A 25,936-nucleotide genomic window follows, 5' to 3' on the forward strand; every position below is an offset into this window, starting at 1 on the left:
CCTTTCAGATGCTACAGGAGCGATTCCGGGAATTTGCCCGAGACACTGGAAACATTGGACAGGAGCGTGTTGATACTGTTAACCACATGGCAGATGAACTCATCAACTCTGGACATTCAGATGCTGCGACAATTGCAGAGTGGAAGGACGGACTCAATGAGGCCTGGGCTGATCTCCTGGAGCTCATTGACACGAGAACGCAAATTCTGGCAGCCTCTTACGAACTGCATAAATTTTACCATGATGCCAAGGAGATCTTAGGACGTATTCAAGACAAACATAAGAAACTGCCTGAAGAGCTCGGTAGAGACCAAAACACAGTGGAAACACTACAGAGAATGCACACGACATTTGAGCATGATATCCAGGCGCTCGGCACCCAGGTGTGTAGCAAGGGAACAGCGCTGTCTGTGGGTATGGGAACCTGAGCTGCAGAGTTCTGCTGCTGCTCTTGGCCCCTCTGTGGCTGGGAGACAAAGTGCCGCCAGCTGCTTTCCAAGTGTATTGCTATGGGAATAACTCCACCTGTGGCATTTTCTTAGCTGTTTTTCTGCTTCTCTGTCATTGCATAGTTTATCTACAATAGAAATCCGTAAGTACACAGATTTCTGAATATGTAGGTAGTTGTTGAACGTTATTCCATTTCCTGTCCTTGGTTGAAGAAGAAATCGTAAAAGCAGAGAGTTTCTCTGTTGATTTAAAGTAAAGCAAGAAGCTGTGATGTCTCCTGACGGTCTCAGCCTGCTATGTGCATAGGAACAGGGAGTGGATGGAGAGGCACGAGGGTGACGCGCTTTAGCTCCTCGGAGGACCCTTCTCCAATTGCCTCAAGCAGCAGCACCAGCAGTACATTGTGTGGCTGATACGGTTGGAAAACAGCTTATGTTTGGAGAAAAAAAGGTTCATTTGACTTAACATATTGTCTCTTTAGCCAATTTCTGAAAGACATTGAACAGATACTAAATCTGTAAAGAATTTTTAATGTGCCAGAGGTAATACGAAATACATGTTCAGATTTTTCTGTCCTTCATATTGTTCTTGGGTGTTTTATGAATTGTGCTGGAAGCCACCTTAGAGTTGCCTGCTCCTATGCCATGTTCACCTCGGTGAACGCAAGACATGACTCTCCTGTCCCATGGAGGAATCAATATTCCAAAGGATACTTGGGGGACAGGGGCAGATATGAAGGGATGTGTAAGCCTGGTTAGGTTTTTCTTGGGGTTTTGTTTGTTTGTTTGTTTTTTGTTGTGGGTTTGTTTTTTTTTTAAACCACCAAAACAAAAAACCCCACCACTAAAAAGCCCCAACCAAGCCCTCTTCTGCTAGGCACTTTTTATTTTTCCTTTCTGAGAGGCAAAGGAGGTCTAGACCTACACAGAGGCTTTCTGACTTGGTTATGAATCTGGGCATTCTGACTCAAATATTGCTTTTTACGATGCTTCCTAACAGCAGTCTGAAGACATTTAAAGTACATAGTCCAGGCTAAGATTTTTAAAAGCAGCCAAACTTGATCTAATTCCAAATCTTTTGAAGGCAAGGTGTGTTAAATAGAAGGCAGTGGCTGTTCATACAGCACATGGGGGATTCTAAACCAAAAAACGATGTTCAGCTGCCAAAATGAGAATTTCGGAAAAGAACAAGTTGCTTAAGGAATGGAGAATTGCAACTGACTGCATTTATCCCAGTAGGTCCGCAAAGATAGCTGTTATGACCCAGCTGCCTGCCAATTCTTGATTATATTGCAATTTACATAGTTGCTTACACTAGAATAAAGGGGATACGGCAACCATTTGATTTTCCAAGTGTTGTACTTTCAGAAGCTGTAGATTTTATACATAAAATGGGAGATGTTCACAAAAGACCAATCCCAGTCTCTCAAAAAGGTAATTATAATCAAGGCCTAAATGAAGGAATATGTAATCATAGTGCAGAGCTGTGGTAAAAGCACTTAGGATAGTTTTCGGGTGAAACAGAACACCGAGATGGATCGTTATGACAGTGGCCTGATCTCTGTGCCTGTAGCTACAACATTGTTTAATTTGGTGTTCAAACTTCTTTTTTTTTTTTTTTTTTTTTTTAAAAAAGAAAAAAAAAAATATTAGAAGAGAGCTAATAGAAACGATTCCTGGCTCAAAAAGATGTGAAACAGTCAAGTAATAGCATTTGATGTCCCAAGACAGTGTTTGAAAGGAAGAGAGATTTCTGATAGTAGAAAGATCTTTGAATTTCCAAATTTTCTTCTGTTTGAAGTCATTACCTACATTTTTTTTTAAAAAAAAAAAAACCTCTGTCATTAAAATACATCTTTTCACACTCTGACAGAGTCTGAAGAATCATACTCTGTCAGAGTAGTGGCTTTGATACAGGAGTTCCTGAGTGGCCTTGAAAATTTGATGATGAAAATGGTCCCCATTTGCCCTGACATCTACGAGTCACTTTGTTTTGGCACCCCGTTTTACAGGAGGTTTAGGGAGTGGCAAATCTTTGTTATTCTGGGGCCCCTTGACCCAACAGTCTTCTCTAAGAAATATTCTCGGAGGGATATACTGACTTAATAACAGAACAAACCCTTTTAGTATTGACAGACCAAATGTATTTGCAAGACTTTAGAAAGCCATTTGGATGATGAGTAGCAGCTAAAATTTCCCTGTATTTGTGACTCAGAAGCATCCAAATGCCAATGCATTTCTCTTTCATAAAAACACACCAGGTGAGACAGCTGCAGGAGGATGCTGCACGCCTTCAGGCTGCCTATGCTGGAGACAAAGCTGATGACATCCAGAAGAGGGAAAACGAGGTCCTAGAAGCATGGAAGGCACTGCTGGATGCCTGCGAGGGCCGCAGGGTTAGACTGGTGGATACAGGAGACAAATTCCGTTTCTTCAGCATGGTTCGTGATCTCATGCTTTGGATGGAAGACGTTATCCGACAGATAGAAGCCCAAGAAAAGCCAAGGTAACGTGAAGCATCTCTTCTCAATCAGAAGACGAGGCTGCAGGTCGGTTGAGGAAAAGACTCAGTATCACTGAGCCACAAATGCAGAAAGAGGCTGTCAAGATCTGGTGGTGGTGTAGCAGCTTGCTTTCGTGTGGTGCTGCCCAGCAGAGGCGGGGGGGGCTACGGAAGGAATTGCAATGTAAAATTGTGTTCAGAGGTTAAGTGCCACACTTTCGCTTGTTTGATTTCTGATTCCAACCAGAATGGTGCCATTCTGAAAGAAAGTCTGCTAGCTATCTTGCTTCCCGAACTACAAAGGCAATCTAGGAATTAATATTTTTATTGTACAGTTCTGGGTTAGTTTAGTTGTTTGAAAACGTGACAGCTGTTAAATCTGGAGCACATGTTTCTGAACCGTGGATTGATCATTTCAGGGATGTTTCGTCTGTTGAACTGCTAATGAACAATCACCAGGGTATCAAAGCAGAAATCGATGCCCGAAACGACAGCTTTACTACCTGCATTGAGCTCGGCAAATCTCTTCTGGCAAGAAAACACTACGCATCAGAGGAGGTACTGTGCTTGCTGAATGTGTAACAACCGCAGTGCAGCCGGCCTATAGATTTTGTTTCAGCTGGAGAAACTTGCTTTGTGTAATCTACAGATTAATAAGCCGCGTATTTATAACAACATGCATTACTTCAGGGACTGTTCCACTTACGTGCTATTGTGAAATTAGTGTATAATTCAACTCTGTGAATTCATGTTGGGTAGCAGAAATGGCACCTAAATTTTCAGGTGGTGTTTTTCAGTCCAGGAAATACAAGAAAGCCATTGCAATCAATTCTGCAGGGAGAGCGCTCTGGGATGGCTGTGTTTGGAAAGGTGACTTCTTTGAGCAAGAGCAGGGACAACCGTGAGACAGCCTGAATTTTGTACAGGGGAACTGGAATGCTATGAGGAGGCCTGCTAGGGGAAGGAACAGGAAAAACTTTGTCTCATAGGGAGTAAATCCAGGGAATATTAAGAGAAAAATGTATCCAACTGCTTAAGGCCTTGATTTATTTTCCGATTTGTCTAGGCCAGAGGATAGAGGCTTAATCCATGTTTCTTCCTGCCTCCCTTCAGTGGAGAGAGGATAGCCAAATGTAAGATACTGCCCACTCAGGGAGGTGATATTTTCTGTGTCTGCATTACACACGAGTGCTGAGGAGTATCCTCGGAGAAACGTTTCCTCGGGAACTGGCAGATTTTGCTAGCCAGTATTCACTCTGAGAACAACACAGGGCTTAATGCTGGCACGTCAGTGTTGTTAGCGCAGGTAGCTGCAGGCTTTCTGTAACAGTCACGGGCAGCACATTTTGCATGAATTGCTAAAAAAAGGGCAGAACATGTAATACATGGTTGCATTATTTAGATTTGTTTGTCCGTTATACCTTTTTATCAAATAATCTTGGTGGTGTAGTTTTAACAGATACTGTGTGCTTGTGCAAATGTGATATTTTTATACAAATGTCATATTTATACTTCGAAGATAAAACCAGCTGTTGTATTCACATTTAAGTCACTTTCTGACAGTCTAGCGCAATGTATCCTGTCCGTAAATGCCAGTGCCTTTTGCTGGTGGTAGCGGCTTACGCGGTGTGGTGGGGTAAGCCCTGCTGCCTGCTGCTCATGTAACGGTCCTGCGTTCTCCTCTTCAATCCAGATCAAGGAAAAGCTGCTGCAGCTGACAGAAAAGAGAAAAGAAATGATTGACAAGTGGGAAGACAGATGGGAGTGGCTGAGACTGAGTAAGGCCGTCCTTGGATTTCTTTTGGGCAGGGCCATATCCAACTCTCTGTTCACTGTGTTTCTGAGCGTCGAAAAAACCTGCAGCTCCTTATTCTTGTATTAACAGTGCTGGAAAGCGTGTTTGTGCTGTAGTGACTGTAAGATTCACACCTATTGATTGTACAATAACTGAGAATTTGAAACCAAGAAATCTGCACCACAGGTCTTACTCTATATGATCAAACTTGGAGCTGGGTGAAACAGATCTACTGTATGTTGCAGGTGTCGAGTTCCAACTGTGTTTCTACAAAGGATGCACTATTAAAAAATAAGAAGTAAAGCCCTGCTACCTTACGCATGTAACGTACCTGCGTTATGTGAGGCTAGAATGTTGGTGAGCAGTTTACTGACAAAAGGTGTACTTTAAACATTGCAGCATTTTGCAAGTTTTACACCAGCAACACCCACCCAGTTCTGATACTCTAACAAGGCAAACCATATCTCGGATACGGACTGACACCTTTGCAGCAGACACTTGTCCAGGACCTCAAGACATGCAGTGTAGTAATTTTGTGGGGTTCTGGGCCACTGTGTATCCTTCCTTTGTTGTTTCTGAGCCTCAGCAGGCTTTAAGAAATACAGTAGCATGGGCGATTGTCACTCAGTTTGGATGTTTGCACCATATTATTTGTCAAAATTGCTTGATCCCACTCACAAAAGCTGTGGAAGTTTTTTTTTTGAGCTGTGAAGACAGAAGGAAGGAAACCTGGAACTGTAGCGCTGTAGACAAGCATAAAGTACAGGAATACTGCTGGCTGAAGGGAACTACAGCCTACAGTCTGGCTGTTCTGTAGACAGGGCAGTCTGAGGAAGAAAACCAGCAGATAATAGACTTTCTACTCCGAAGTTAGTAGGTTACAGCAGATTAGAACAAAAAGGAAATTCTGAAATTGCCAAATGAAATAGTCTGTAGAAGAAGTGAAGGTGGGCCTTCACTTTTCTTTTTCCTCAAATCAAAACCAACAGGACAAATTTCTGTCCTTTAAATGATGAATTTCAGTGAGCTTAATTAAGCAAAATACTTAGCTGAATACATTTACTTTTTTCCCAAGCTATTTTTAAGTAAATCCAGAAGATGCCTGATGATTTCCTGATGCTCTTTTTGACATTAGTGGCGCTGATATCTGTACTTTCTTTGCTCAGTTTTGGAGGTACACCAGTTTTCAAGAGATGCAAGTGTGGCTGAGGCCTGGCTGCTGGGACAGGAGCCCTACCTATCCAGTCGTGAAATAGGTCAAAGTGTTGATGAAGTGGAAAAACTAATTAAGCGGCATGAAGCATTTGAAAAATCCGCAGCTACTTGGGATGAGAGGTTTGCAGCACTGGAAAGACTGACCACGGTGAGTGCCGCCACGTTGTCCCCTAGAAAGACAGAATAAGCCAAAAATAACCCCAACATTTTGAGCACAGCTGCAAGGTCAGTAATTAATGCTTGGAGAGCATGTTACCATCTTTGGAGAAGAATTTTACTTTAGACACTAAAATCACAGTGGCTTGATTTTTCACACGCACTGAGCGTCACAGCTGCTGACAAAATGGAGTTTCTCAGCATCTTCAGATATCAGGCCGGTTTTATTTAGATGGTTCATTTCAGGGGTTTGGATGTGAAACACTTTATTTCGATGTACAGCAAGCAGACAGTATTTTAATAGCTCGGGCTGCTTTCTTGTCTGTCTAGTGTGTGTTCTAATAGAATGAATTAGAAAAGAAACATGGATGGTGGTGAGCTGCTGCCCAGGCACCCCACCTGATGTTAAAGGGTCTGATACTGTATGCCTTTACTGACAGATTCAGTGCAACAAACTTCGCACGATTAATACTTTTAAAGACCAATGCCTCCAAATTTTATTCCAATAAACTTTAATTTCAGTAATGCTTCAGAAAAACATAGGGAGTTATTTTTAATTTCTAGAAATGCCCCTGAAAAATGTTCAGTGCTTTAAATGCACAAAAATGTTTCGTTTCTCAGTTGGAACTGCTGGAAGTACGTCGACAACAAGAGGAAGAGGAGAGGAAGAGGCAGCCGCCCACTCCAGAGCCAAGCCCAAAGGTTGCAGAGGATGCAGACTCCCAGCAGCAATGGTAAGCCCGGGGTGCGGGAAGCTGAACTGTGTACTCTACCCTGTTTCTTCAGGCAGAATTCTTAGGCTGAAGATGCATTGTAAAGGGAGAGTCTGGAGATTGCATGACTTCTTGTAACGTGACCCTTTTTAGAAGTCTTGGTGGGTGCAGCTTATGGGGACAGGACCTTTCCCAGACACCTGAATTCACTGAGTCGAGTTTTTCATCATGACGCAGTGTTACAGCTGCTGAGGTGTACCTGGCCCTAAAGTAAGCTGCTGTTTTTACACCCCTGTGTTATGAATTAAAATTTCTGAACAATCTTGGCTTTTTTCTTTAATGAGCATCAGTTACAGATAGATTTCAAGCCGCGTCCAGGGAACATTAACACTTAAAAAATTACTTATGTGATAGGAGTAGACTTATTTGTAAGGTAACAGTCAGGAAAGCCTGTTTTGGTCTCATTTAACATTGGATTTATTCAGTTGGGCCTGAGGATTTTAAGAACTTGCTTTAATTTCTGAGCTGTGCAATATTCAGTAGGAAAACCTCATTTTGGTGAAAAAGCTGGGTGACTTTCAAGAACTTAATACAATTTCTTTTCTTTTTCCTCTCTCCCAACAGGGATGGGACAAAAGGAGAACAGGTTTCCCAAAATGGTTTGCCATCAGACCAGGAATCTCCACGGGTTAGTTACCGCTCCCAAACCTACCAAAACTACAAAAACTTTATTAGCAGACGGACAGCCAATGACCGATCGTGGTCTGGACTGTGACATACAGAATCCTTTGCAGCAAAAGACACCGTTTTTCAGTATGGTTTACTGGTACTGGTTTAATCTTTTGGCTTCAGATTTCCCTGCTGCTTTTCCTCTTCCTTCCCATCAGTTGACTTTTATTTAATTAGCAGCCCCTTGGAGATATATTTGCTTCACTTTAATCCTTGTTTATTTGAATCTCCCCACTGACACTCAGTTGCTTTAAGGTGACACATTTATTTCATGTTATTTACTGTGAGTTTTTCATGTCGCTAATAGTGTTAAGATTTTCCAGCTAAACCGTCCTTTATATGAGTAATTGAGATTTAATGAGATTACATCATAATGAAGAAGAGAACTAGAATCTGACAGGTATGACGCATCGAGTTATACTAACAGGTTTCAGCACGGCAACATTATTAAATCAGCTGCATTAGCAAGCGAGTTATTTACCAGGCCAAAGATAACACATGCAAGCGAGCTCGGCAGTAAAGGCTGGGAGGGAGGGGAGAGTTGTAACTATCGACAAATAAAAGCCTTAAGGTTAGTTGTACAACATTCCATGCAGAATGGACTCATTGACCGCAGATAAAAATAAAGGTGAAATAAAACATGAAAAACTAGTATCTAGAGTTATCTTGGTATTTAGTCCTCACGAAGAGTTGTGATCTTGCTGAATAGCTGTTTTGGGGCCCCATTATGCCTTGGTCCTGTCCAATTCACACTACAGCAATTCCATTTACGGACACTGGAGAGACAGTAGTATAAAGGAGAGTAGGGCGCAGACCCTTATGGAGAGGTTGTGCCACTTTTCTTTAAAAACTAAGTAAAACACATTGGTCTAAGATCCCAGCTCTTTATTTTATATAGATGCAGGTTGAACGGTCCATGCCTAATTCATTCCTTCTTGATAGCGGATGTCCTAGTGGAGTCAGGATGCATGCCAATAATCTTAATGTGCAGCCATAAAAATACTGGTAAATATGTATATATAGTTAAAGCAACACAGTAGTTCAAAACTGGCTTATCTCTCCATTACCTTCCTATAAAGCCTGCTTGCTTCAATGAATGCTTTGAGTGGTGAGAAAAATTACACTTCTCTTTTTTTATGTTTTCGAGCCTTACTCTCTGAGGTCATGTGAAGCTCAGGAACGGCTCCTGGCAGGCTCAGATCAGTGGATATCAGAGCTCTTAGCAGCACTGCAAAGGAAATGCAGGTCCCAGGCTAGGACTCTGGGAGGAAATGCCTTTCAGCATACGTTTCTCTCTCAAGTAGCCCATCCCAGTTACTCTTGGGTCCGCACACAGACTCTGTCAATGCTTTAGGATACTAAGCAGTTCTACCTTTTTCCTTCTTTAAATAAAGCCTTTTGGTTCATCTTTAATATTAAATGATGAAGTGAGCTGTCTGTTGCACATTCTGATGTTTATGAAATTATATATAGTTGTGGCAAGGAACGTGAGGTGGCCTGCAAGCACGTCCCAGATCATCATCATCTTGTTGGTTACCACAGCCTTATACGTCACCTGTTTGCTTCTTTTTTTTATTTTATGATACATAATGCATTTCCATGTTAATCTTTGCCATCCGCACTTCAGTCTTTCATGAGAGCTTTTTAGCTCAGTTAACTAGATCTTGTGTTGCAATACATCACGTGCACAGCTGTATTTCTGATTTGAGGAGCGAAATATGCTGCTGTTGATGTGAATTTAGGCTTCTGACGACTGGCTGAGCAGTGCAGCTGAATTGTTCTGTATTGGCTGAGCTCATAAAGTGAGAAAGATGATTGAAAGGATGTGCTTCAGTGATTGTACTTTTGCTGTAACTTGTCTTTCCACTTCATGATGCATGTTTTTTTTTTTTTTCTTTTGTCAGGATAACAACATATAGCTTCTTAATGCTTTTAAAAATTCCATATAAATTTATGCAGATGATCTGGTGACTGCCTACACCAGTGTTGGCTCTCCGTGCCTGTAAGAGTCTGACAGTTCTCAGAGCAGTATAGCTGTAGATTCAGACTCCACCATCTGGGAAGCCTTCAGATGCATTCTGGCTAAAAAGTAGTATGTAAAAGTAATTTGTATAGATACGCTTTTTTACTTGTATTAGTACACTTATATATAAAAATTACACTTTTATGATGAAGAAAAATGAATTAAGTCATCGATTAAGGTCATCGTTTTAGGCACGAGAAGTGTAAGATTTCACCTATTTATTATAGCCTATGGTACTGGCTTAAAACATTAAAATGGTAGTTATGCCAGAAGGATAGATAGGCTGTCATCTATTTGCATCTGAAAAAGGCAAATACATCTCTCTTACTTAAGCTGTGGTGCAGAGACTTAAGTCGATGAACTGAATATAATGTTGCTTCAGGCACTGTGAAAATCAAAGGGATGTCTCCAGTCGTTGTCACCAGCTGTCTTGTTGCACGTTAGAGTCCTGATTTAAATATCTCAAGAGCAGTCTTTAGCCACTAAAGCACTTGCAACTAACCTCTCAGTCACGATTAAGAAAACTGTATTCACGTACGTGATAACTGTTTTGTTGTAACAGTACAGTTTGCTATTAATGTTTGTCCTCCGTTGCGTTGTCTCTGCATGCCCGATGCATGTTTCCATTAAAGTTTGTTTAGCTCCTGTTTTTTCTCTATTTTCATGACGCGTTCTTCGCATAGCTGTTTACGATTCAGATTTATTTTGCTTGTTCTCTGTTAATTGTAGATAACACAGGAAAAGGAAATAAAACCTGAAAGAGCATCAGAAAAGCTTTTCATAGCCCTTTTACAATCAGTAGAATTTGAAGTAGAAGTTACAGGTCTGATTGTGTGATTAAAGTTGGCAGTTATCTTTTAAAACCCCAGGGTTGCAGGTTGCAGCGCTGAATTACATGTTTTTCCCTATAAAAAGACATTAAGTAGCTGTGCAGTGGCTGCTGTTTTGAAACTGGTGTGTTTTACTTCAGATTAGCGGTTATAGGTACCCCAAAGTCAGTAATATTTTCACATCTTGCCAGTATCGCTACAGGAAACATGCTACTTTCAGCATCCGTTTAGGTAATGGGTAGTTCTGGGTAGTTTGTGTACCTTGTTGAGATAAGTTCCTGTGGTGAGTGTAATTCCTTACTGCTGGTCACAAAGGCATCGTATACCTCAGCCAGGGATCCAGCCAGTTGAAAAGTGGAGAGTTTGGAGTTCGGTAACTGTCCCTGGTCAAAAAAGATTCACAGAGGGCTGTCCTGGTTCTTGAACGCGATCCGTTGGCCGTTGGTGATCAGCACTAGTGACGATTGATCAATTGAGCTTGCGTTGGTGAATCACTGGTTGTTTATTTCACTACCTGTGCTGGCAGTGTTTGGATAATCTTCAGCCTCCTCTGTTTAGCCTCTCTCCCCTTTAATGCAACATTTTTGTTATATTTTGAGATTTGGATACAAATAGTGAGGTTTGATGGCTTAGGTTTATCCTAATCATGAAGAAGCAGCATCACTGATTTTTACTTCCACCGGGTAACAGTGCAGGGTAGATGTTTCCTCTTATGAACTAGGCTGTAAGGCTATGTGTCGTTAGGGACAGAGTAAAATAGATATGACTGAAGTGGAACGTGAGCTGTGATTCTTTCCCTGTTCCAGTGGGGTAGTGTCTGTACTCTGGAGATTTGGATTGCTTAAAGGCAGTTAACCAATCCTTCCCATATTCATAGCAAGTTGACACTTAGATCTTCCTAGGTTGCTATATGAGGTGCAAAGGGTGAGGTACAATAATGTGTGCTTGGCAGGTATAAGAAGTTCTAGCAAACAGTGGCAAAATTTAGTTTGTTGCATAATAATTCGGCTGCTTTTGAATTGTCCAGGCCATGTGCAGAAGTGGGAATGTCTAATTATTGTGCCATTTACAAATACCTGCTTGTCTGCATAAAAACAGTCCAGAATGTTTGTAATCTACTAGAGCATTAGCAGCACTAAGCTTTAGTAACTTGCTAATAATAATAATAATAATACACACTGGTTGTGTAACTCCTGAGCTGCTACCAATGGCTCTACATGTCAAAGTAATGGTACAAGAAAAAAAAACTGGGACCAAGCTGCATTTCAAAAGCTCGTAGCCATGAGGATTCCAATTTAAATGATTTTTGGATGAATGGCTCCTGAAGACGTCGACAGCTTGACCAGTCAGAGCTGCTGGAAACACGGCTGCTCTCTAGGCTATCTCGATCACAGTGCGACAGGCAACGCGATCAACAAAGCAAGTGATGGGCAAGGCCTTGGTTCTGTCTTTGTTTGGGGGTAAATAGCTGTGTGATGTTGTGTGACTGTGGTGGTTTTCAGTTCCTTTAACAAAAATCCAATCCACCTAATAACGAAAGTCTGAAAAAGACCTTGATAAATTGACACATGACCTCATTTCCCTTGTCTTTAAGATCCAATATCCTAACTGGGATGGTGGAGATGAAATGCATGGTGTAATCTTTCTAATTTCTGCATGTTTTGATTTTGTTGTGTCACTAGGGGCATGGGGAAAGTGGGAAAGGGGCTTTTACAGAAACAAATAAATTGCACAAATTTTTTGTAAATGCTCCTGGGCAGTTTTGACCTATTTTTCTGCTGACTCATAGTTAATATCTTTTATAGACTTTTAATACCCTAGTAATGCCATACATGTCTTTAAGGTGGCTGATGTGTATAACTTCCACTGTTCCTCTAGGTTTGCGGAAAGTGTGATTGTTACTGTTCCAAACATTTGAGTACTTCGCAACAGAATTGAATGCTCTCATTTTAGGAATAACAATACATAAAAGAATATGAATTGACCAGCAGAGCAAAGCACAGTAAAATTCACACTGATGTTTAGCTGCTCTTATTTTCCCGTCTCTCTGCCTATAAAATGGGTACTAATCCATTCATACCTTCTAATTTCCTTGGCCTTCTGTGTCTCCATGGAGTGTGAGAAAGATCTTATTGGCCTGTGTCATTCTCCAGGCAAAGTTTATACACAGCCACATTGTGAGGGAAACAGATTAACTGCAAGATGCCTCGGTGTATTGAGGCTTCTGGCTGAACTTTTTTCCCACTGTTCCTAGGTGGCAGAAACTGCAGAAACAAACGAAATGGTCAATGGAGCTGCAGAACAGAGGACAAGTTCGAAAGAGTCTAGTCCTGTCCCTTCTCCAACGGCAGACCGCAAAGTCAAGACCGCCATTCAGGCTCAGACTGCTGCTACCCTCCCCGCCAAAACACAAGAGATTCCTTCAGCTCAGATGGAGGGCTTCTTACATCGCAAACATGAATGGGAGACACACAGCAAGAAAGCCTCGAGCAGGTAAAGTACTCGATGCTTAATGCAGATAATTGCATGCGAACTCACCGAGATGCAAGACAGTAAATGTTCTCCCTGCTGCTGTTGCCTTCTCACAGCTCCTAAAGACCTTTCAGGCTTATGCTCCTGTTGTTGTAGGAACTGCATATGCACGGCTGAACGGTATATTTGGTGAAGTTGCAGTCTAAAGAGACATGGTAGAAAACGCAGTGTTAGCCATATTTGGAAGGTGGAAAACTGAGGCATAAAGATAACCGTGACTTTCCCACTTCACATGATGAATTTGTGGCAGTAGTGGGATTTGATTCCAGATCTCTCAAGTTGTACATTACTACAAGAAAAGAAAAACATGTAGGTGTGAGAATAGAAATGTCCATATTCTTCTGACGTTTTCTGTTTGCACATTAGCACTTTCCACCCACTCTGTAATCTGTTCAGAAGAGAAAAGCGGGTGAAGATGATTTTGTGTGCCTTAGTTGATTCCATTCCTAAGGACCTGCAGGATCCTGCGGTTCTCAAACAGGCAAAACTTCTGAGGTTCCTGTCTGCACTGGAGAAGCAGACTGGGGTCCTTTGTGACCTGAGAGAGCTCCTGAAAGCAGATTTATGACTTGGCTGTCAAGGAACACGTTGACTAGCAAGTGGTGAGTTACACCAACATCTGAGGGATTTGGTAGGAGCCGAAGTACTCAGCAGAGCTGCGTGCAGATCACAGATGAGTACAGTGCTACTGTGATTTTTGTTCGGCTAGAGGTGGTCACACTGGGGAACTACTTTGAGGCGGCAGTGACAGCCACCAATACTAATATCTAGGAACTCTTATTTCTAGTAATTATTGAGTTTTACAGCTGTATTAGAGAATGAGGCGGCTGATGCCGCTAAGAGTGTTTGTAACAGTCAAGGATTTCACACGTAATCCATTCGTTAGTTTGCAGTGCAGTGAGAATTCCTTCTACAATGAAGCGTAGTCTTTAAAAGGTCAGTCGGTTTCTCTCCCAAATATGCAAACTGCCTCATCTGCCAAACTGTCCTCCCACCGTTAGGATATGCTTATGTGCTATCAGAGAGCGCTCTGGAAATCGCTATTCCCTTTGGCTCAAAGTCAGTACTTTTGCCTTGAAGTCATGCTTTTATGAGAGAATTTGCTGTCTGCCATTTACAGGACAGTGTATGCTGTATTCACATCCTCTGACTGAACTAGTCTCCATTATCTTATAGAAATAATTGTGTTTGGTTTCTCCAGTTCTGCAAGTAAGAGCATTAGATTTACAAATACTTCTGTTGTTTTCCATGTCTTGAAGATCATGGCATAACGTGTACTGCGTCATAAACAACCAAGAGATGGGCTTCTACAAGGATTCGAAAGCTGCTGCTTCTGGCATCCCCTACCACAATGAGATTCCTGTCAGCTTGAAAGAAGCAGTCTGTGAAATAGCGGTTGATTACAAAAAGAAAAAGCATGTGTTCAAGCTAAGGTAAACCTCTTGAAGCATCTTGCCCTTAATTTAAGTGGCGGTGGGTGTGCTCGCTGTGCCAGTTCATGGGCGGATCCAGCCCAGGAACTGATCATAATTATTAACTGCAGTATCTACTTTCCTGAACGAGCTCTTCCCAACACTGAAACATGGTATATTTATCAGAGGTAGCAAGCACAAAACAGTATCAACATAATCTGTGTGCTTTATTTACACCTGGGACAAGACTAGATGTGTCTGCCTAAAGTCAGGAGCCTGCATTTAAAAATGCTGGGCTTTTCAGCTGCTCCTTCTGGAATTAATGGAGAAGAATTGGATGTCCATGGTTCTGCTTTTTCCAAAATCAAGCTGCTTGTTTCATTTTTTCAGTATGGATTTAGGAGACTGCTGAAGACATCTGTCACATTTTCAGGTCTAGAACATGTAGTTATGGGCCGTTTCATTTTGAAGTATGTCAAGTACTTGCTGCTCAAAGGTTAAAAAGAAGGCGGCTTTTCCTTCCAAAACTCTGTTTCTGTTTTACTGATCAATCTTTTAGTGCCAACAGTGGAAAAAATAGTTTATTATTACACAGTTGCTAGGCGATTCTGTCAAAGGAGACTCACTTTATGAACTGATCAGTTTGTGTATTCCAAGATAGAAATTTGTTTTCTTTTTTTTCATTTTACATTGATACAAGAATCCTCTAAAGATGACAGAATCCATATCCAGGGAAATTTGCTTTGTAGCAAATACATAGGGAAATATACAGCAAATATTTAGGGAAATTTACCTTTCTTAAAGGCAGGCCTGCAGCTATGTGATTCATCCTTAATGCTCTTTTAAACATCTCTGAATTTACTATTTTAAACGTCTCTGAATTGATAATGTAAGATGTGCTGTTCCAAATGCAAAGTTAGGCAGAAAAATCAATTGCCCTTCTTTTCACAGTACCCCGTCACCTGCATCAGGGCTCCCGGGTAATTGCATGCAGCGTATTTTCTTTACTCATTCTCATTCGGAGAGTCCCCAGAGATTCACCAGCTCGTCACGTCTCGGTCTGTCTCCCCAAGCTGAGAAGGGGTGTGTTGTGGAACATCTGAGAGGCTGAGGTCTCCACAGATCCCATGTGCGGGCAGATCTCTCACAGAAAGGTCTAATTGTGATCTATGGAGAGTACACTGGAAATATTTTTCTTAATTTTTTTAAAGAAGAAAGCAAAGCATAATTATATTCTTCCTAGTGTCTCTCTTTCCTCACTGTTACTTTACTGTTTAATACTTCATTTCATAAAGAGATTTTTAAATGCTTCCTTTTTGTGGGGAAAGATCAGGAAGCTGCAACACAGCTCCCGCTGACCCTGTCTCCTACTTGTTGCCTGATCTGATGTTACTCAGTCTCTTCTTGAATATATCTTCACATACATTGTTAAACGTATCCCAGTTAAACCCTGAGGAAAATCAGCACAGAATTAAAGCAGAAGGGAGACTCTGGCCTTCAGTGTGAGAAGAGGCAGCTACTCATAAATAATACACAGTGTAGTATCTTGAGTCACCACCGCAGTAGTTAAGACAGCGGAGCAGCTGCAGAATTTTGCTAGGTTTCTACAAAAGCCGTGATTGTCTTTTTAAAGCATCGAGTAAACGTTGATACTGTCTTGTGCAAAAGAGAAAAGATCTGCTTGAAAGAGCAAGAACTGGAAGAGCGATCGTCAGCTGCTGAAGGTGGCAAGCTCTGCAGTGTGTCCCGACGTACTGGAACAGGCCCAATGTCAGAAGCGTGCCTAGAGAGCAGAACATAGTGTTGTGGCTGCTTCTGCCTGACAGTACAGGACACCAGCACATGAGCTGTTGGGTGTATTTGCGCACGTATGGATGTCATGACTGTCCCGCGCAGTCCCATGGGCCTCAGTCTGATGACGTGCAGTAGCTGAACAAGCAGGAGCTGAAGCAGTGCGGCTACTACTGAGCTAAATTTGCGGTGGCTGTTTTCTTTACAGATTGACTGATGGCAACGAATACCTCTTCCAAGCCAAAGACGATGTAAGTTTGTTTTTCTTACTGTTTATTACCGACGTGATATCTGTGCTGTTGTACAACAGGAAAAAAATAGCTGCTAAGAGCTCGGGGCTGCGTTTTAATTTCCCGGTCTGCAGTCTAGTGCATATGTGCACGTAACGTGTAGATCCAGAAGCTCCCGCTGGCACTGCCAGTGCAGCGGGGCTTTTGAGATACAGCTTCTAGTGGAGGTCTTCTGCAGGCACCTCACCAGAGGAGTGCCAGGTGATGAGTTAGGACCGTGTTTCCTTTCATTTCCCACTTCCATCCGTTCCCCTCGCACGATGTTGAGTGAATTAGAGAGGGCATGTGACGCACGGGTTGTAACAGCTTTCTGCTTTTGGGGCTTCTTGAAGGAGGAGATGAACACGTGGATTCAGGCCATCACATCAGCTATCTCTTCGGATAAAATCGAAGTGTCCCCGACCACCCAGAGCACTCCAGCCTCCAGCCGTGCCCAGACCCTGCCTGCCAGCGTCACAATAACCAGCGAGTCCAGCCCTGGCAAGAGGGAGAAAGACAAAGAGAAAGACAAAGAGAAAAGATTCAGCCTTTTTGGTAAAAAGAAGTGAACTCCATCTCCACACACTGCACTTCTCTGACCGTTCCAGTGGAATTCCAGCATGCGAGCTCAGAACCAATACGTTACTCTCTGTGCCTCATGTTCCTCAATGTGATTGACATTTTTTTATTTATAGAGCGTTTTAAAATAAAAAGCCAACAAAAAAGAATCTAAAGTTACAAATGTATGAGGTGCATTGGGCGGCTTCTGTAGGAGGGGGAGGACCAGGTTTTGGGGGGTTGTTTTTGTTTTTTTTTTTTTTTAAATGAAGTTAATGTAGATTAGATCTTAATATTTAAACTGTTCCTCAATTTTGTGAGGCTGTCTTGGAAAATAACCCACTCCTAGTGCTATTGGTATGCAAGGCAGCGGTGCTTTCGAATCTACTGTGCACATCAAAAACCAATGTACAAATTTTCAAAAACGTTCACTTCCATTTAAGGTTGTTATGCTGAGTCTTGACTAGTAGAGCCTCCCATTACAATGCTAACATTTATTAAAATGATAGTGTATCTTTGCTGTAACAGAGTGCAGGTATGCATTAACTTACAGACGAACCATTTATATCCTGGCATTGGTTATTAACACAACCTGAAGCTTTTCTGCATCAAGTGCGACAGATAAGAATGTTGGTGTACAAGATGGATTAGCAGGCTGATACAGTTTTAAATAATCTGTAATTTCAAATTTTTTTTTTTTGCTGAAATACATTATATTGTATGTTTCAGATAATTCTAGTACAAAGTATAATAAGACTAGATGTATAATAAACCCTTTAAAATCATTGATAAGTGTAAAAGTGGAACTGAAGCATTTACTGGAAAAGTAATGTTACTCCAATGGTTACTTGCTTGTCAGCTGCAGCACTGTGTGTTATAATTTTGCTACATTACCTTGCTATTTGATACATAGTGTGCATTTCTCTGTCACTGTAACTATTGTAATGAAAAATTTTCATCTTACTGCACAATCAAAAACTACGTTTAATAGGAATGAACTTTCAGTGACTGGGCCTGTAGTCAAGAGTAGTACTGGAACTGGCTTTCAGTTGTATCGAACTATACCTCTAGACTTTTACCCTATCTGTTAAATATATGCTATGTCATTAAATGCTTTTAAAACTAAATATGCTGGTTAAGTTTCTTATTTCATTTCTGACGATGTTAAATCATGATTTTGAAAGAGGATCAAAAAATAAAGTTATTTTAAAACGTCATCTCTCCTGTGCACTGAAACAAATGCCTTCAAATGTAATGCCATTTTTTGTGCGAAAGTTCATACTGAAATAGTTGTTTTCTCTTTCCACTTTTCTTCCCTTTTCCCTTCACTTCCCACCTGCCCTCCCTTTCACCCTGCCCCCTAAATTACATGTCAAAGAATAAAGAGGGAAGGAATTAAAGCAATGGTTTGTAAAATATTTTGACATAGGTGTTTTGGTTTGGGGGTTGGTTTTTTTTTTTTGTGAGAAATAAACCCAGCAGAATCAATGGGAGTGAGTGTAAGCATAGGCTAGGGCAATTGCACGAGTGACCTGAACGTCTTACCCGATTGAGGTAAACACCCATGTACTGGTTTGCAGGAAAAGAACATTATTTTAAAGTAACCTCAGTTCTCTGACTTTCTGCCTGCCCTTTGCTCAAGTGCTTAAGTCCTCAGTAAAGCAGGCAATAATTGAACTTTATAATTTACTGAGGACTTGGTGTCCTGCCCAGTTTAGTTTCAGAGGGGGTTTTTTTAAACATGCCTGTCTTAAGGTACAGCCACCATTGTACTTCTGTGATGACATACATTTAATGCAGCTAAGGCGATTCCAAAGCTCGCTATTTCCTTGACCTTGTCAGCATTTCAAAGACTAGCATCTCTTCAGAATTTTCTGTAAGTCGGATGCCATCTAGGGAACCATCTAAAAGGAATAGCTCCGAGAAGCCGTAATAGCCATTAGAAGTTTTAAAACCAACAAAATGTAAGCAACCTGGTTTTTAATTTTTTTGTCATTATTAAAATACATTCAAATATAATTTTAGATGGAAAGCAGATAAACTGCAAACAAATGTATTTCCAAGTCACAGTTTCCTGAACGTGTGACCAATACAGTGTCTTAATTCTTTTTGTGGAGTATACTGTGTTTTCTGGGTTTTTCTTGTTTCTGAAGTTTTGGGTTATTAAACAAATGAATATTCATGCACATGAGTTTTTACTCCTGTAGTAGTACATTGTTCCAGTCTAATTGTTAGTAAAATGTGGGAAAGCACCACTAGTCTTGCAAATGTGAAATTTAATGCAATATAAAAAGCTGAGGTTTAACATTAGAAGAGAATATGAAACATTATTCTTAGTTGATTGCGTAAAAATGTTGCTGCCTTTACCATTTTTGTCACTTCAATTAAGCTATTACGATGAGTTATTTAACAGATTGATCTTCACTACCTGTTGTGTGTAAGCCTGTAGCGTCTTGGTTGAACATGCCTTCAGAACTGTTTTTCTGGTTTTGTCTTGCCTCTTACTGTGAGTTGTTCCTGAAAACTGCTTGAATAAAAATCCTTTCTGCTTAGGAACTGATTTCAAGTTGCTGAGGAACAAGAGTGAATTCTAGTAAGCCTTGCCTGTTTTCCCCTTCAGACCATAGGGGTGCAGTTTCCGAGCAGAGAGGATTGCTGGGTCGGGAAGAGCCTCCTCGGACAAAGCCAGGTCAGAAGGGTTGGGTTGGTGTGCTGGCTTCAGAAGGCAGAAGGAATGGGGGAATCTTTCTTGGATTGTGTGAAGGGACTGCTGGAAAATAGCAGAGGAAGAAGAAAGACTAAGTATGGATGATGGAAACAGGACTGAAACTGGAGCAGGTTGTCACTGCCACTGGTGTTAACTATTGCCGAGGTGGCTGTATTCCTTTCTGAATTGCTCCACTAAACATGGCTAGATCCCTTGATGGATGAAACATTATATTCCTTCTGGTTACCACACTGAAGAATGAGAATTTGTAGTACGGTTTAACACTGTATCGCAGTTTCCTTTGTTAGTAGGTTTTGTAAGATAACCCATTTATGTTTCCTCTGGAGATACATTGCAAAAGTAATACAGAAGTTGAACCTTAAAATTTTCAGAGAAAATTAATTAAAGCCAACCACTTTTCAGCTACGTTGCTGTCATTGTTACGAAAAAGAGAAATCATCCTCCAGTCAGGTCAGTCTGCCTTCCTTTTTTCCTCTTGGTGGGAGCCTCGTATTGCATTCTAAGCTGAGAAGGTATCGGAGAGCTGCACTCAAAGGGTCCGTTCCATATCCTGACAAATTAAGTACAATGAGGGGAAAAAAAACCCAAGCTCATTAGCTGTAGGAGTTAAGCATGTGTTGGGTGGGAGGGTTTTCTTTTAGATTCATGCAAATAATCTGTTAATCCATCTGTTCTGCATAGGGAATATGTTCTATTGTAGGGCTGTACTCTGTACGAGGAAGATTAATGAAGTAAAAGAAATGTCTGATTAATCCCTGTTCCTGTGAAATACTGGTTTGGACAGTTTTTCACTTTACCGTGTTCTCTTTTTTTATGGCTGATTTCACAGAGAATGGACTTCAAATGTGGAGGGTCTTTAAGAATATACTTTTGTAATAAATAACTTGCAGGTATGATACAGTTTTGCTTTTTTGTGGATATTTTGGGTTTTTCTACCTTGACTAATCACAGGTGGCTGAATAAATATAGAAACTTAAGTCACAATGAGTTGGAACAAACATTAGTCCTTTTCATTAATAAAAAAACAACTCAGAAAATGAGGCTGTGCTAAATGACTGACTTAACATTGAGAATTAAATTTCTGGGGGAAAAAAAAAAAGCAGAATTTGGCTCTCAGACACTACAGCTTTACCTGTGGACTGAACGATAGAGCCACATCCTGAGAACAGGAGGAGTGGAGGAACGGGAGGTCTCGGCCAGCAGAAGTGGAAGAAGGATTCAGGTTGTTTTTCTGTGCCCTGATGTCAAGAAGGTACGCTTTGAGGTCAAGCAGAACAAAAGTGGGGTAAGAAAGCGCTGTTCTCAATGCAGCAGAGGCCGGCATCGGGGTTTGAATTGTCCCCGTGGCTACGGGTGTGCAGGGCCTAGCAGAGGAGTCGGTATTCAGCGCTTGAGACTCCTAATTTATTTCCTTCCGTACTGCTGAATGTAATTGTTAAATGTATCCCCTGTTGTCAAGCGTTTTTCTCTAGCCCTGTGACAGCAGTTCAGTGAATATTCTGGTTGTGGTGGATTATTGGCTTTTGTTCCAAAGGATTTTAAACAGGATTAAAGTGCAAACAAGGTAAGGCGTAAAACAAACCCACGGTGCAGTACTGTAAATGCTGCAGTACCATGGGGGCGAACAGTGAGAATAAAGTGAGATCTATTACAACATGTAGCAATTAAATGCAAAAAGCAGAAGAGTTAGAGGTTTTGCTTCTAATTCAGCTTGTACCCTTTGTTGCTCTGCATTCTAACAGCCGCCTAGCAGGGCTGAGGTGCCTTATAACATGTGCTCATGCTGTCGAAGCGAATCTAGATTGCTTGTGCCGTCACCTGACGTCTGAGTCACTCCGTGCAGCCCAGGCAGCGGAGTCGCTTCGGCAAGCCCACGTGGTCACATCTGCAGTGTGTCATAATGCAGCATACGCAGCGCGCACCCGGAGCGCGGAGCCGCCAAGGGGGAGAGCCTGCGCTTCCCAGTCATCACACCTGCAGGAGAGACCCCAAACAGAGAACTGGGAGACACAGAATGGTCTGCTTTGCAATAGAATACTCATCTTTTCTGTAAAGTATGAAATGAAGGGGTTTGCATGTACCTGTGTATTTCGTGATGCATCCTCCCTTGCTTCTTAAGCTCAGCATCCTGATTAGCCTGGTGATTGTGAACATCAAATCTACAACGCAGCTTAATTACACATCTTGTCCTACGTTTGAAGTGTCATTTACTTTTCATATTAATGAATTTAATCTTTAACCATTACATGAGATGCTGTGATCGTTCATTATGTTACAGCAGTAGAAATTATCTGGGCCTAACGTGAATTTTGTTACCAATTTCTTATTAATACTGCTATTCTTTTACCCCCACACCTAGCTGAGAAAAAAATTTCCCTTGTTCACAGAGTACCAGCGTTATCCATGAGAGGTCACTCTACCCAGAGAGATGCTTAGCTGCGACGGATCCACCACCACCTGAGCAATCGAGTAGTATTTGTGCACTCGAGAGAATTAAGGGCTTGGATGAAAGTTCTCTTGCCTTGGAAAAGTCGGATTTTAAAACAGTTATGTAAAGTTGTGGCAAGATTTAGACGTGTCTCAGATGCATTATCATAGGAAGGAAGCTGAGTCAAGTGGGGCAGCGAGGATACCGAAAGGCGAGGAGCACCACCATCCTTGCCGGGACAGAAAAAGTGAGAGAAGTTCCTGGGGGAAGATGAAGACCTCTGCAATGGTGGTAATAATTTTAAATCGATCACTGAGATTCCATGAAAACCTTACAGAAAGACAGCTCCAAATGCATGTCTGGATAAAGGCTGGCGGAAACCCGCTCGAGATCTGGTCTCCCGCTGGGTGTGGGAGACCCTTCAGGCGGGAGGTACGGCAGTGGGTTGCGGAGCGTTGGCGACGCAGAGGTACGATGGGCTCAGCCAGGCCGCTTCGGAGGCTCCTGCGTCTGCGCAGCGGCGCCGGTTGTACCGCCGGGCTCCGAGCAGGGATGAGCGCAGCAGGCTAAGACGGATGGGGTTTATCCATTTGCTGTACATGGCAGTCCTGGACGGCGCTTAGACGTGCAGCAAAGCAAAGGGATCATGGTCGTCGGAAGGATTTTCTTTCCAGGTTAGGGTTTGAAAGAACTTGGTCAGAATATAACTGATCGTTCAGAAATGGGTTTGCTTTGCATTTGAGGACGGAAAAGACTCGATTTTTTTCTTTTCTTTTTTTTCCCCTAACACTATTTCTGGCCAGATCCTAGCATTTCATCAATGCAAATCAGTATTTCCACCCACAAGGAGTAAGAGCTCAGAGCCAATTCCCCTGTTGTTGTTTTGTGGCTAAATTGTACAATCACTGAGAGGCATCAATCAGGATTGGATTAATGTAATGCCAAGCAACAAACAAACAGAACTAGATCACAGGTCCTGCTTCTGATCCCTCCCCCCAGGTTCTTACGGATTTTATATAATTTTTAAAAATCATTTACAGCCCAAATAAGAGGTACCAATTTTGAAATACCAATTAATATGCCATCGCTGGGCATCTGCTGTACATTCGTCCATAAAAATTTGAGTTATAAATGGTATTTGGTGTAGCAGGGATCTAGGACATAACACAGATGTTTCCGGGAGGGAAAATCTCAGTGTTCCTTGTTAATCGCAGCTTTTGGATATGTATAGAGTGGGCAGGATATATCACAGAGGATTGGAGTTAATTTGAGATGTGGTGCTTTTTGGCATCTTCTATACAAGTCATGCTTTAAAACAAACAAGCAAACAAAACGACAACAACAAAAAAAACCACCAAAAAGCCTCCAAAGCCCTCGAAAACCCCAGCAGCAGTGAATGGTCCCTTTGGCAGAGAGCAAGGGTGCTGCCATTCAGGTACTACTCGTACAAGATACGCTGTATTAGTTTGGGTTTACATTTAAAACAAAAGAACTAGTAAATGTCATGGGGTGTATGTTCTAGACTAGGCTAACAGGCTCCTTGCCACAAGGAGCAGGAAAAATGGTGGGGCTATTGCAAGTTTTTATGTACCTTCTAATTATGTTCTTAAATAGATTTTAAAGTGTTGATTTTTACAAGAGTGATGTTAAATTGGAAATACGTTCAGGCTACTCTTTTTTTGAACATAAATGCCCTTTTTTACTGAGGTTCACACTCTGTCTTGGTTTTGCATTGCTCCCTCCCAGCCTTCCTCATCTTTGGGATACTGAGGACTCCAGAATTCCATTTATGTTTTTTACAGCTGCCAATCTAAAATAAGCTTATGTTATTAGGACTCTATCTCAACAATTACATTCCGTTAGATTTATACCCAGTATTAACACTAAAAAGAAAATATGAAAGCATCGGTGATCATTTATGTTGTACTGACAATGAACGGTAGGTTGCAGTATTGAGGAACATTTTTAGCAACGTGACAGCTCCTAGTAGGAAGGTAATCATGCTTTTTTTTTTAGTTGGAAAAAATACACAAAAAACTCACCATGAAAGGTAATTGAATCACCAAAAAACATTTTTCACAAAATCCTTGAGAGAACAAACTATAGGAAAACAAGCAAAACTGAACTTGTAGTTCCACATGTTAAGGTTTTTTGGGGTGTTGGTTCACAACTAGTGTACTTCATTGCTACAATACTGATTTATAAAAATATTTTTTTTCAAAACTGAGGATATATTTTTAGTAAAACAATGGCTATTGTCTAATGCCTTCACACTTTGACCATACTAAATATCACAAATTTAAAAAAAAAAAAAAAAAAAAAAGCCAAGGTTGAAGGATGAAATACAAAGTTCAGCTTGACCACTGTTGCTCACAGAAAGGTGACAGCCATACAAGCAAGCAGAGACTTGAAACTAGGGGGTTTTTTTGTCCTTGTTGAGTAGATGAAGTGCCTATTTGTCATATGTATTAATTTTTTATGAGAATTATATAATTTAACAACAACAAAAATTCATAGAACGCTAAGACCACATGGAAATAATTCTATTGAATAATACTGAGGTGAGAAAGGATAAAGAATTCATCATTCATTGGAAGTGTTATTAGGTACCCACATCCACCGGTTGACAAAACAATTTTCCACATGCTGATGTTTCAGAGCAGACAAAAATAAAATCATGAGGTAGAAATTGTTTCATAGCTACATGAAGATACTTCACCCGGGTTTCCAGCACGAGTGGATTTGTGTGCCTGTGGGTAATGCAACACACAGCTTCCTTAAAGCTATTCTTGCTCCTGCCCTTTTGAGGCTACATAAAAGTATGAATATGCAAGAATGTAAGCGGTTATATCAAGTTGTTCTTCTAGGAGAAGCAAGCTCCTACCTACACGTAGATCACTCTGGCAGCATCATCAGTGGGACCACCCAAGCCCGTTCTGTGACCCCGACGGAGAGAGGTGAGCGGATTAAGTGTCGACAAAACGCTAGCTGTATTTTATTCACAGTGTTCTGGCGATAGAAGGAAAGTAGCACTAAGGGAATAGTGTAAATAATTACCCACATGCTGGGTAACTAAAACACTACCACAGCATACCACGGCAATGCCATGGCTGACAAAGTATGATGTCAAGACTCTGTTTTCTTGAACTAATGCCTAAAGTGCAAATATTTGTCCTATTTACAATGTAGCTTAGCAGTTTGACATTCAGAGATAATATATCACCTTATTATTAATGCTGTTGATCCTAGAAATCTTTCAGGACAAGCTTTATTGGACAGAAACTTGTGCTCAGTATTAAACTATTTGCTCTTAAGACAAGCACAATTAACGTGTTTATTCAGGGGCATCGCAAAGTTCTTCCAAGAATAAATTTTGTAATAACAAACAAGAAAATGAAGTGTTTTAAACCCTGAAGAGTTTCTTTATGACAGAAGTTAAATATATTTTCATTGTTTTAAACATATTTCCTAAACAGTTACCTCAAAGGAGGCAGGAGAGAGGGTTGGTTTAGCAATTGCACATTGCTGAAATTTTCAAGGTCCCTAAGTTTATCTAAACAAGTGGGAGATAGTCACAAAGGCGTTCACGAAAATGCTACACGCTGTATGAATTTGAAAGATTTTGAATAGCTTTTAAAAACATTCAGATTACCTGCAGAAATGACTTTAAGATGCGTAAATAACAGCATTGAAAGTCTCTGCGACTACGTTCCTCGAGGCCCACTGGAAGAGAAGGTATTTTTGTACAGGTGTACCACGCGTTCTGTCCTGAAGACCTGGCGTATTGCCGCAGGGAAATTAATTC

At 41.2% G+C, this 25,936-nt stretch overlaps 1 protein-coding gene across 1 annotated transcript in view; it reads left to right on the forward strand.

The window, feature by feature from the left end:
- Nucleotides 1–17,313, forward strand: part of SPTBN1 (spectrin beta, non-erythrocytic 1) — a 93,194-nt gene extending 75,881 nt beyond the window's left edge. Inside the window, exons 25-35 of the mRNA XM_075708598.1 lie at nucleotides 9–383; nucleotides 2,711–2,955; nucleotides 3,372–3,510; nucleotides 4,646–4,730; nucleotides 5,914–6,110; nucleotides 6,740–6,852; nucleotides 7,456–7,519; nucleotides 12,668–12,906; nucleotides 14,205–14,378; nucleotides 16,357–16,399; nucleotides 16,771–17,313. Of these exons, the coding sequence (XP_075564713.1) occupies nucleotides 9–383; nucleotides 2,711–2,955; nucleotides 3,372–3,510; nucleotides 4,646–4,730; nucleotides 5,914–6,110; nucleotides 6,740–6,852; nucleotides 7,456–7,519; nucleotides 12,668–12,906; nucleotides 14,205–14,378; nucleotides 16,357–16,399; nucleotides 16,771–16,986 (1,890 nt within the window). The 3' untranslated portion in view covers nucleotides 16,987–17,313. The remainder of the gene's footprint in view (nucleotides 1–8; nucleotides 384–2,710; nucleotides 2,956–3,371; nucleotides 3,511–4,645; nucleotides 4,731–5,913; nucleotides 6,111–6,739; nucleotides 6,853–7,455; nucleotides 7,520–12,667; nucleotides 12,907–14,204; nucleotides 14,379–16,356; nucleotides 16,400–16,770) is intronic.
- The last annotated feature ends 8,623 nt before the right edge of the window (nucleotides 17,314–25,936 follow it).

This window comes from Pelecanus crispus, chromosome 3, assembly GCF_030463565.1.
Source record: "Pelecanus crispus isolate bPelCri1 chromosome 3, bPelCri1.pri, whole genome shotgun sequence".
Taxonomy (NCBI): domain Eukaryota; kingdom Metazoa; phylum Chordata; class Aves; order Pelecaniformes; family Pelecanidae; genus Pelecanus; species Pelecanus crispus.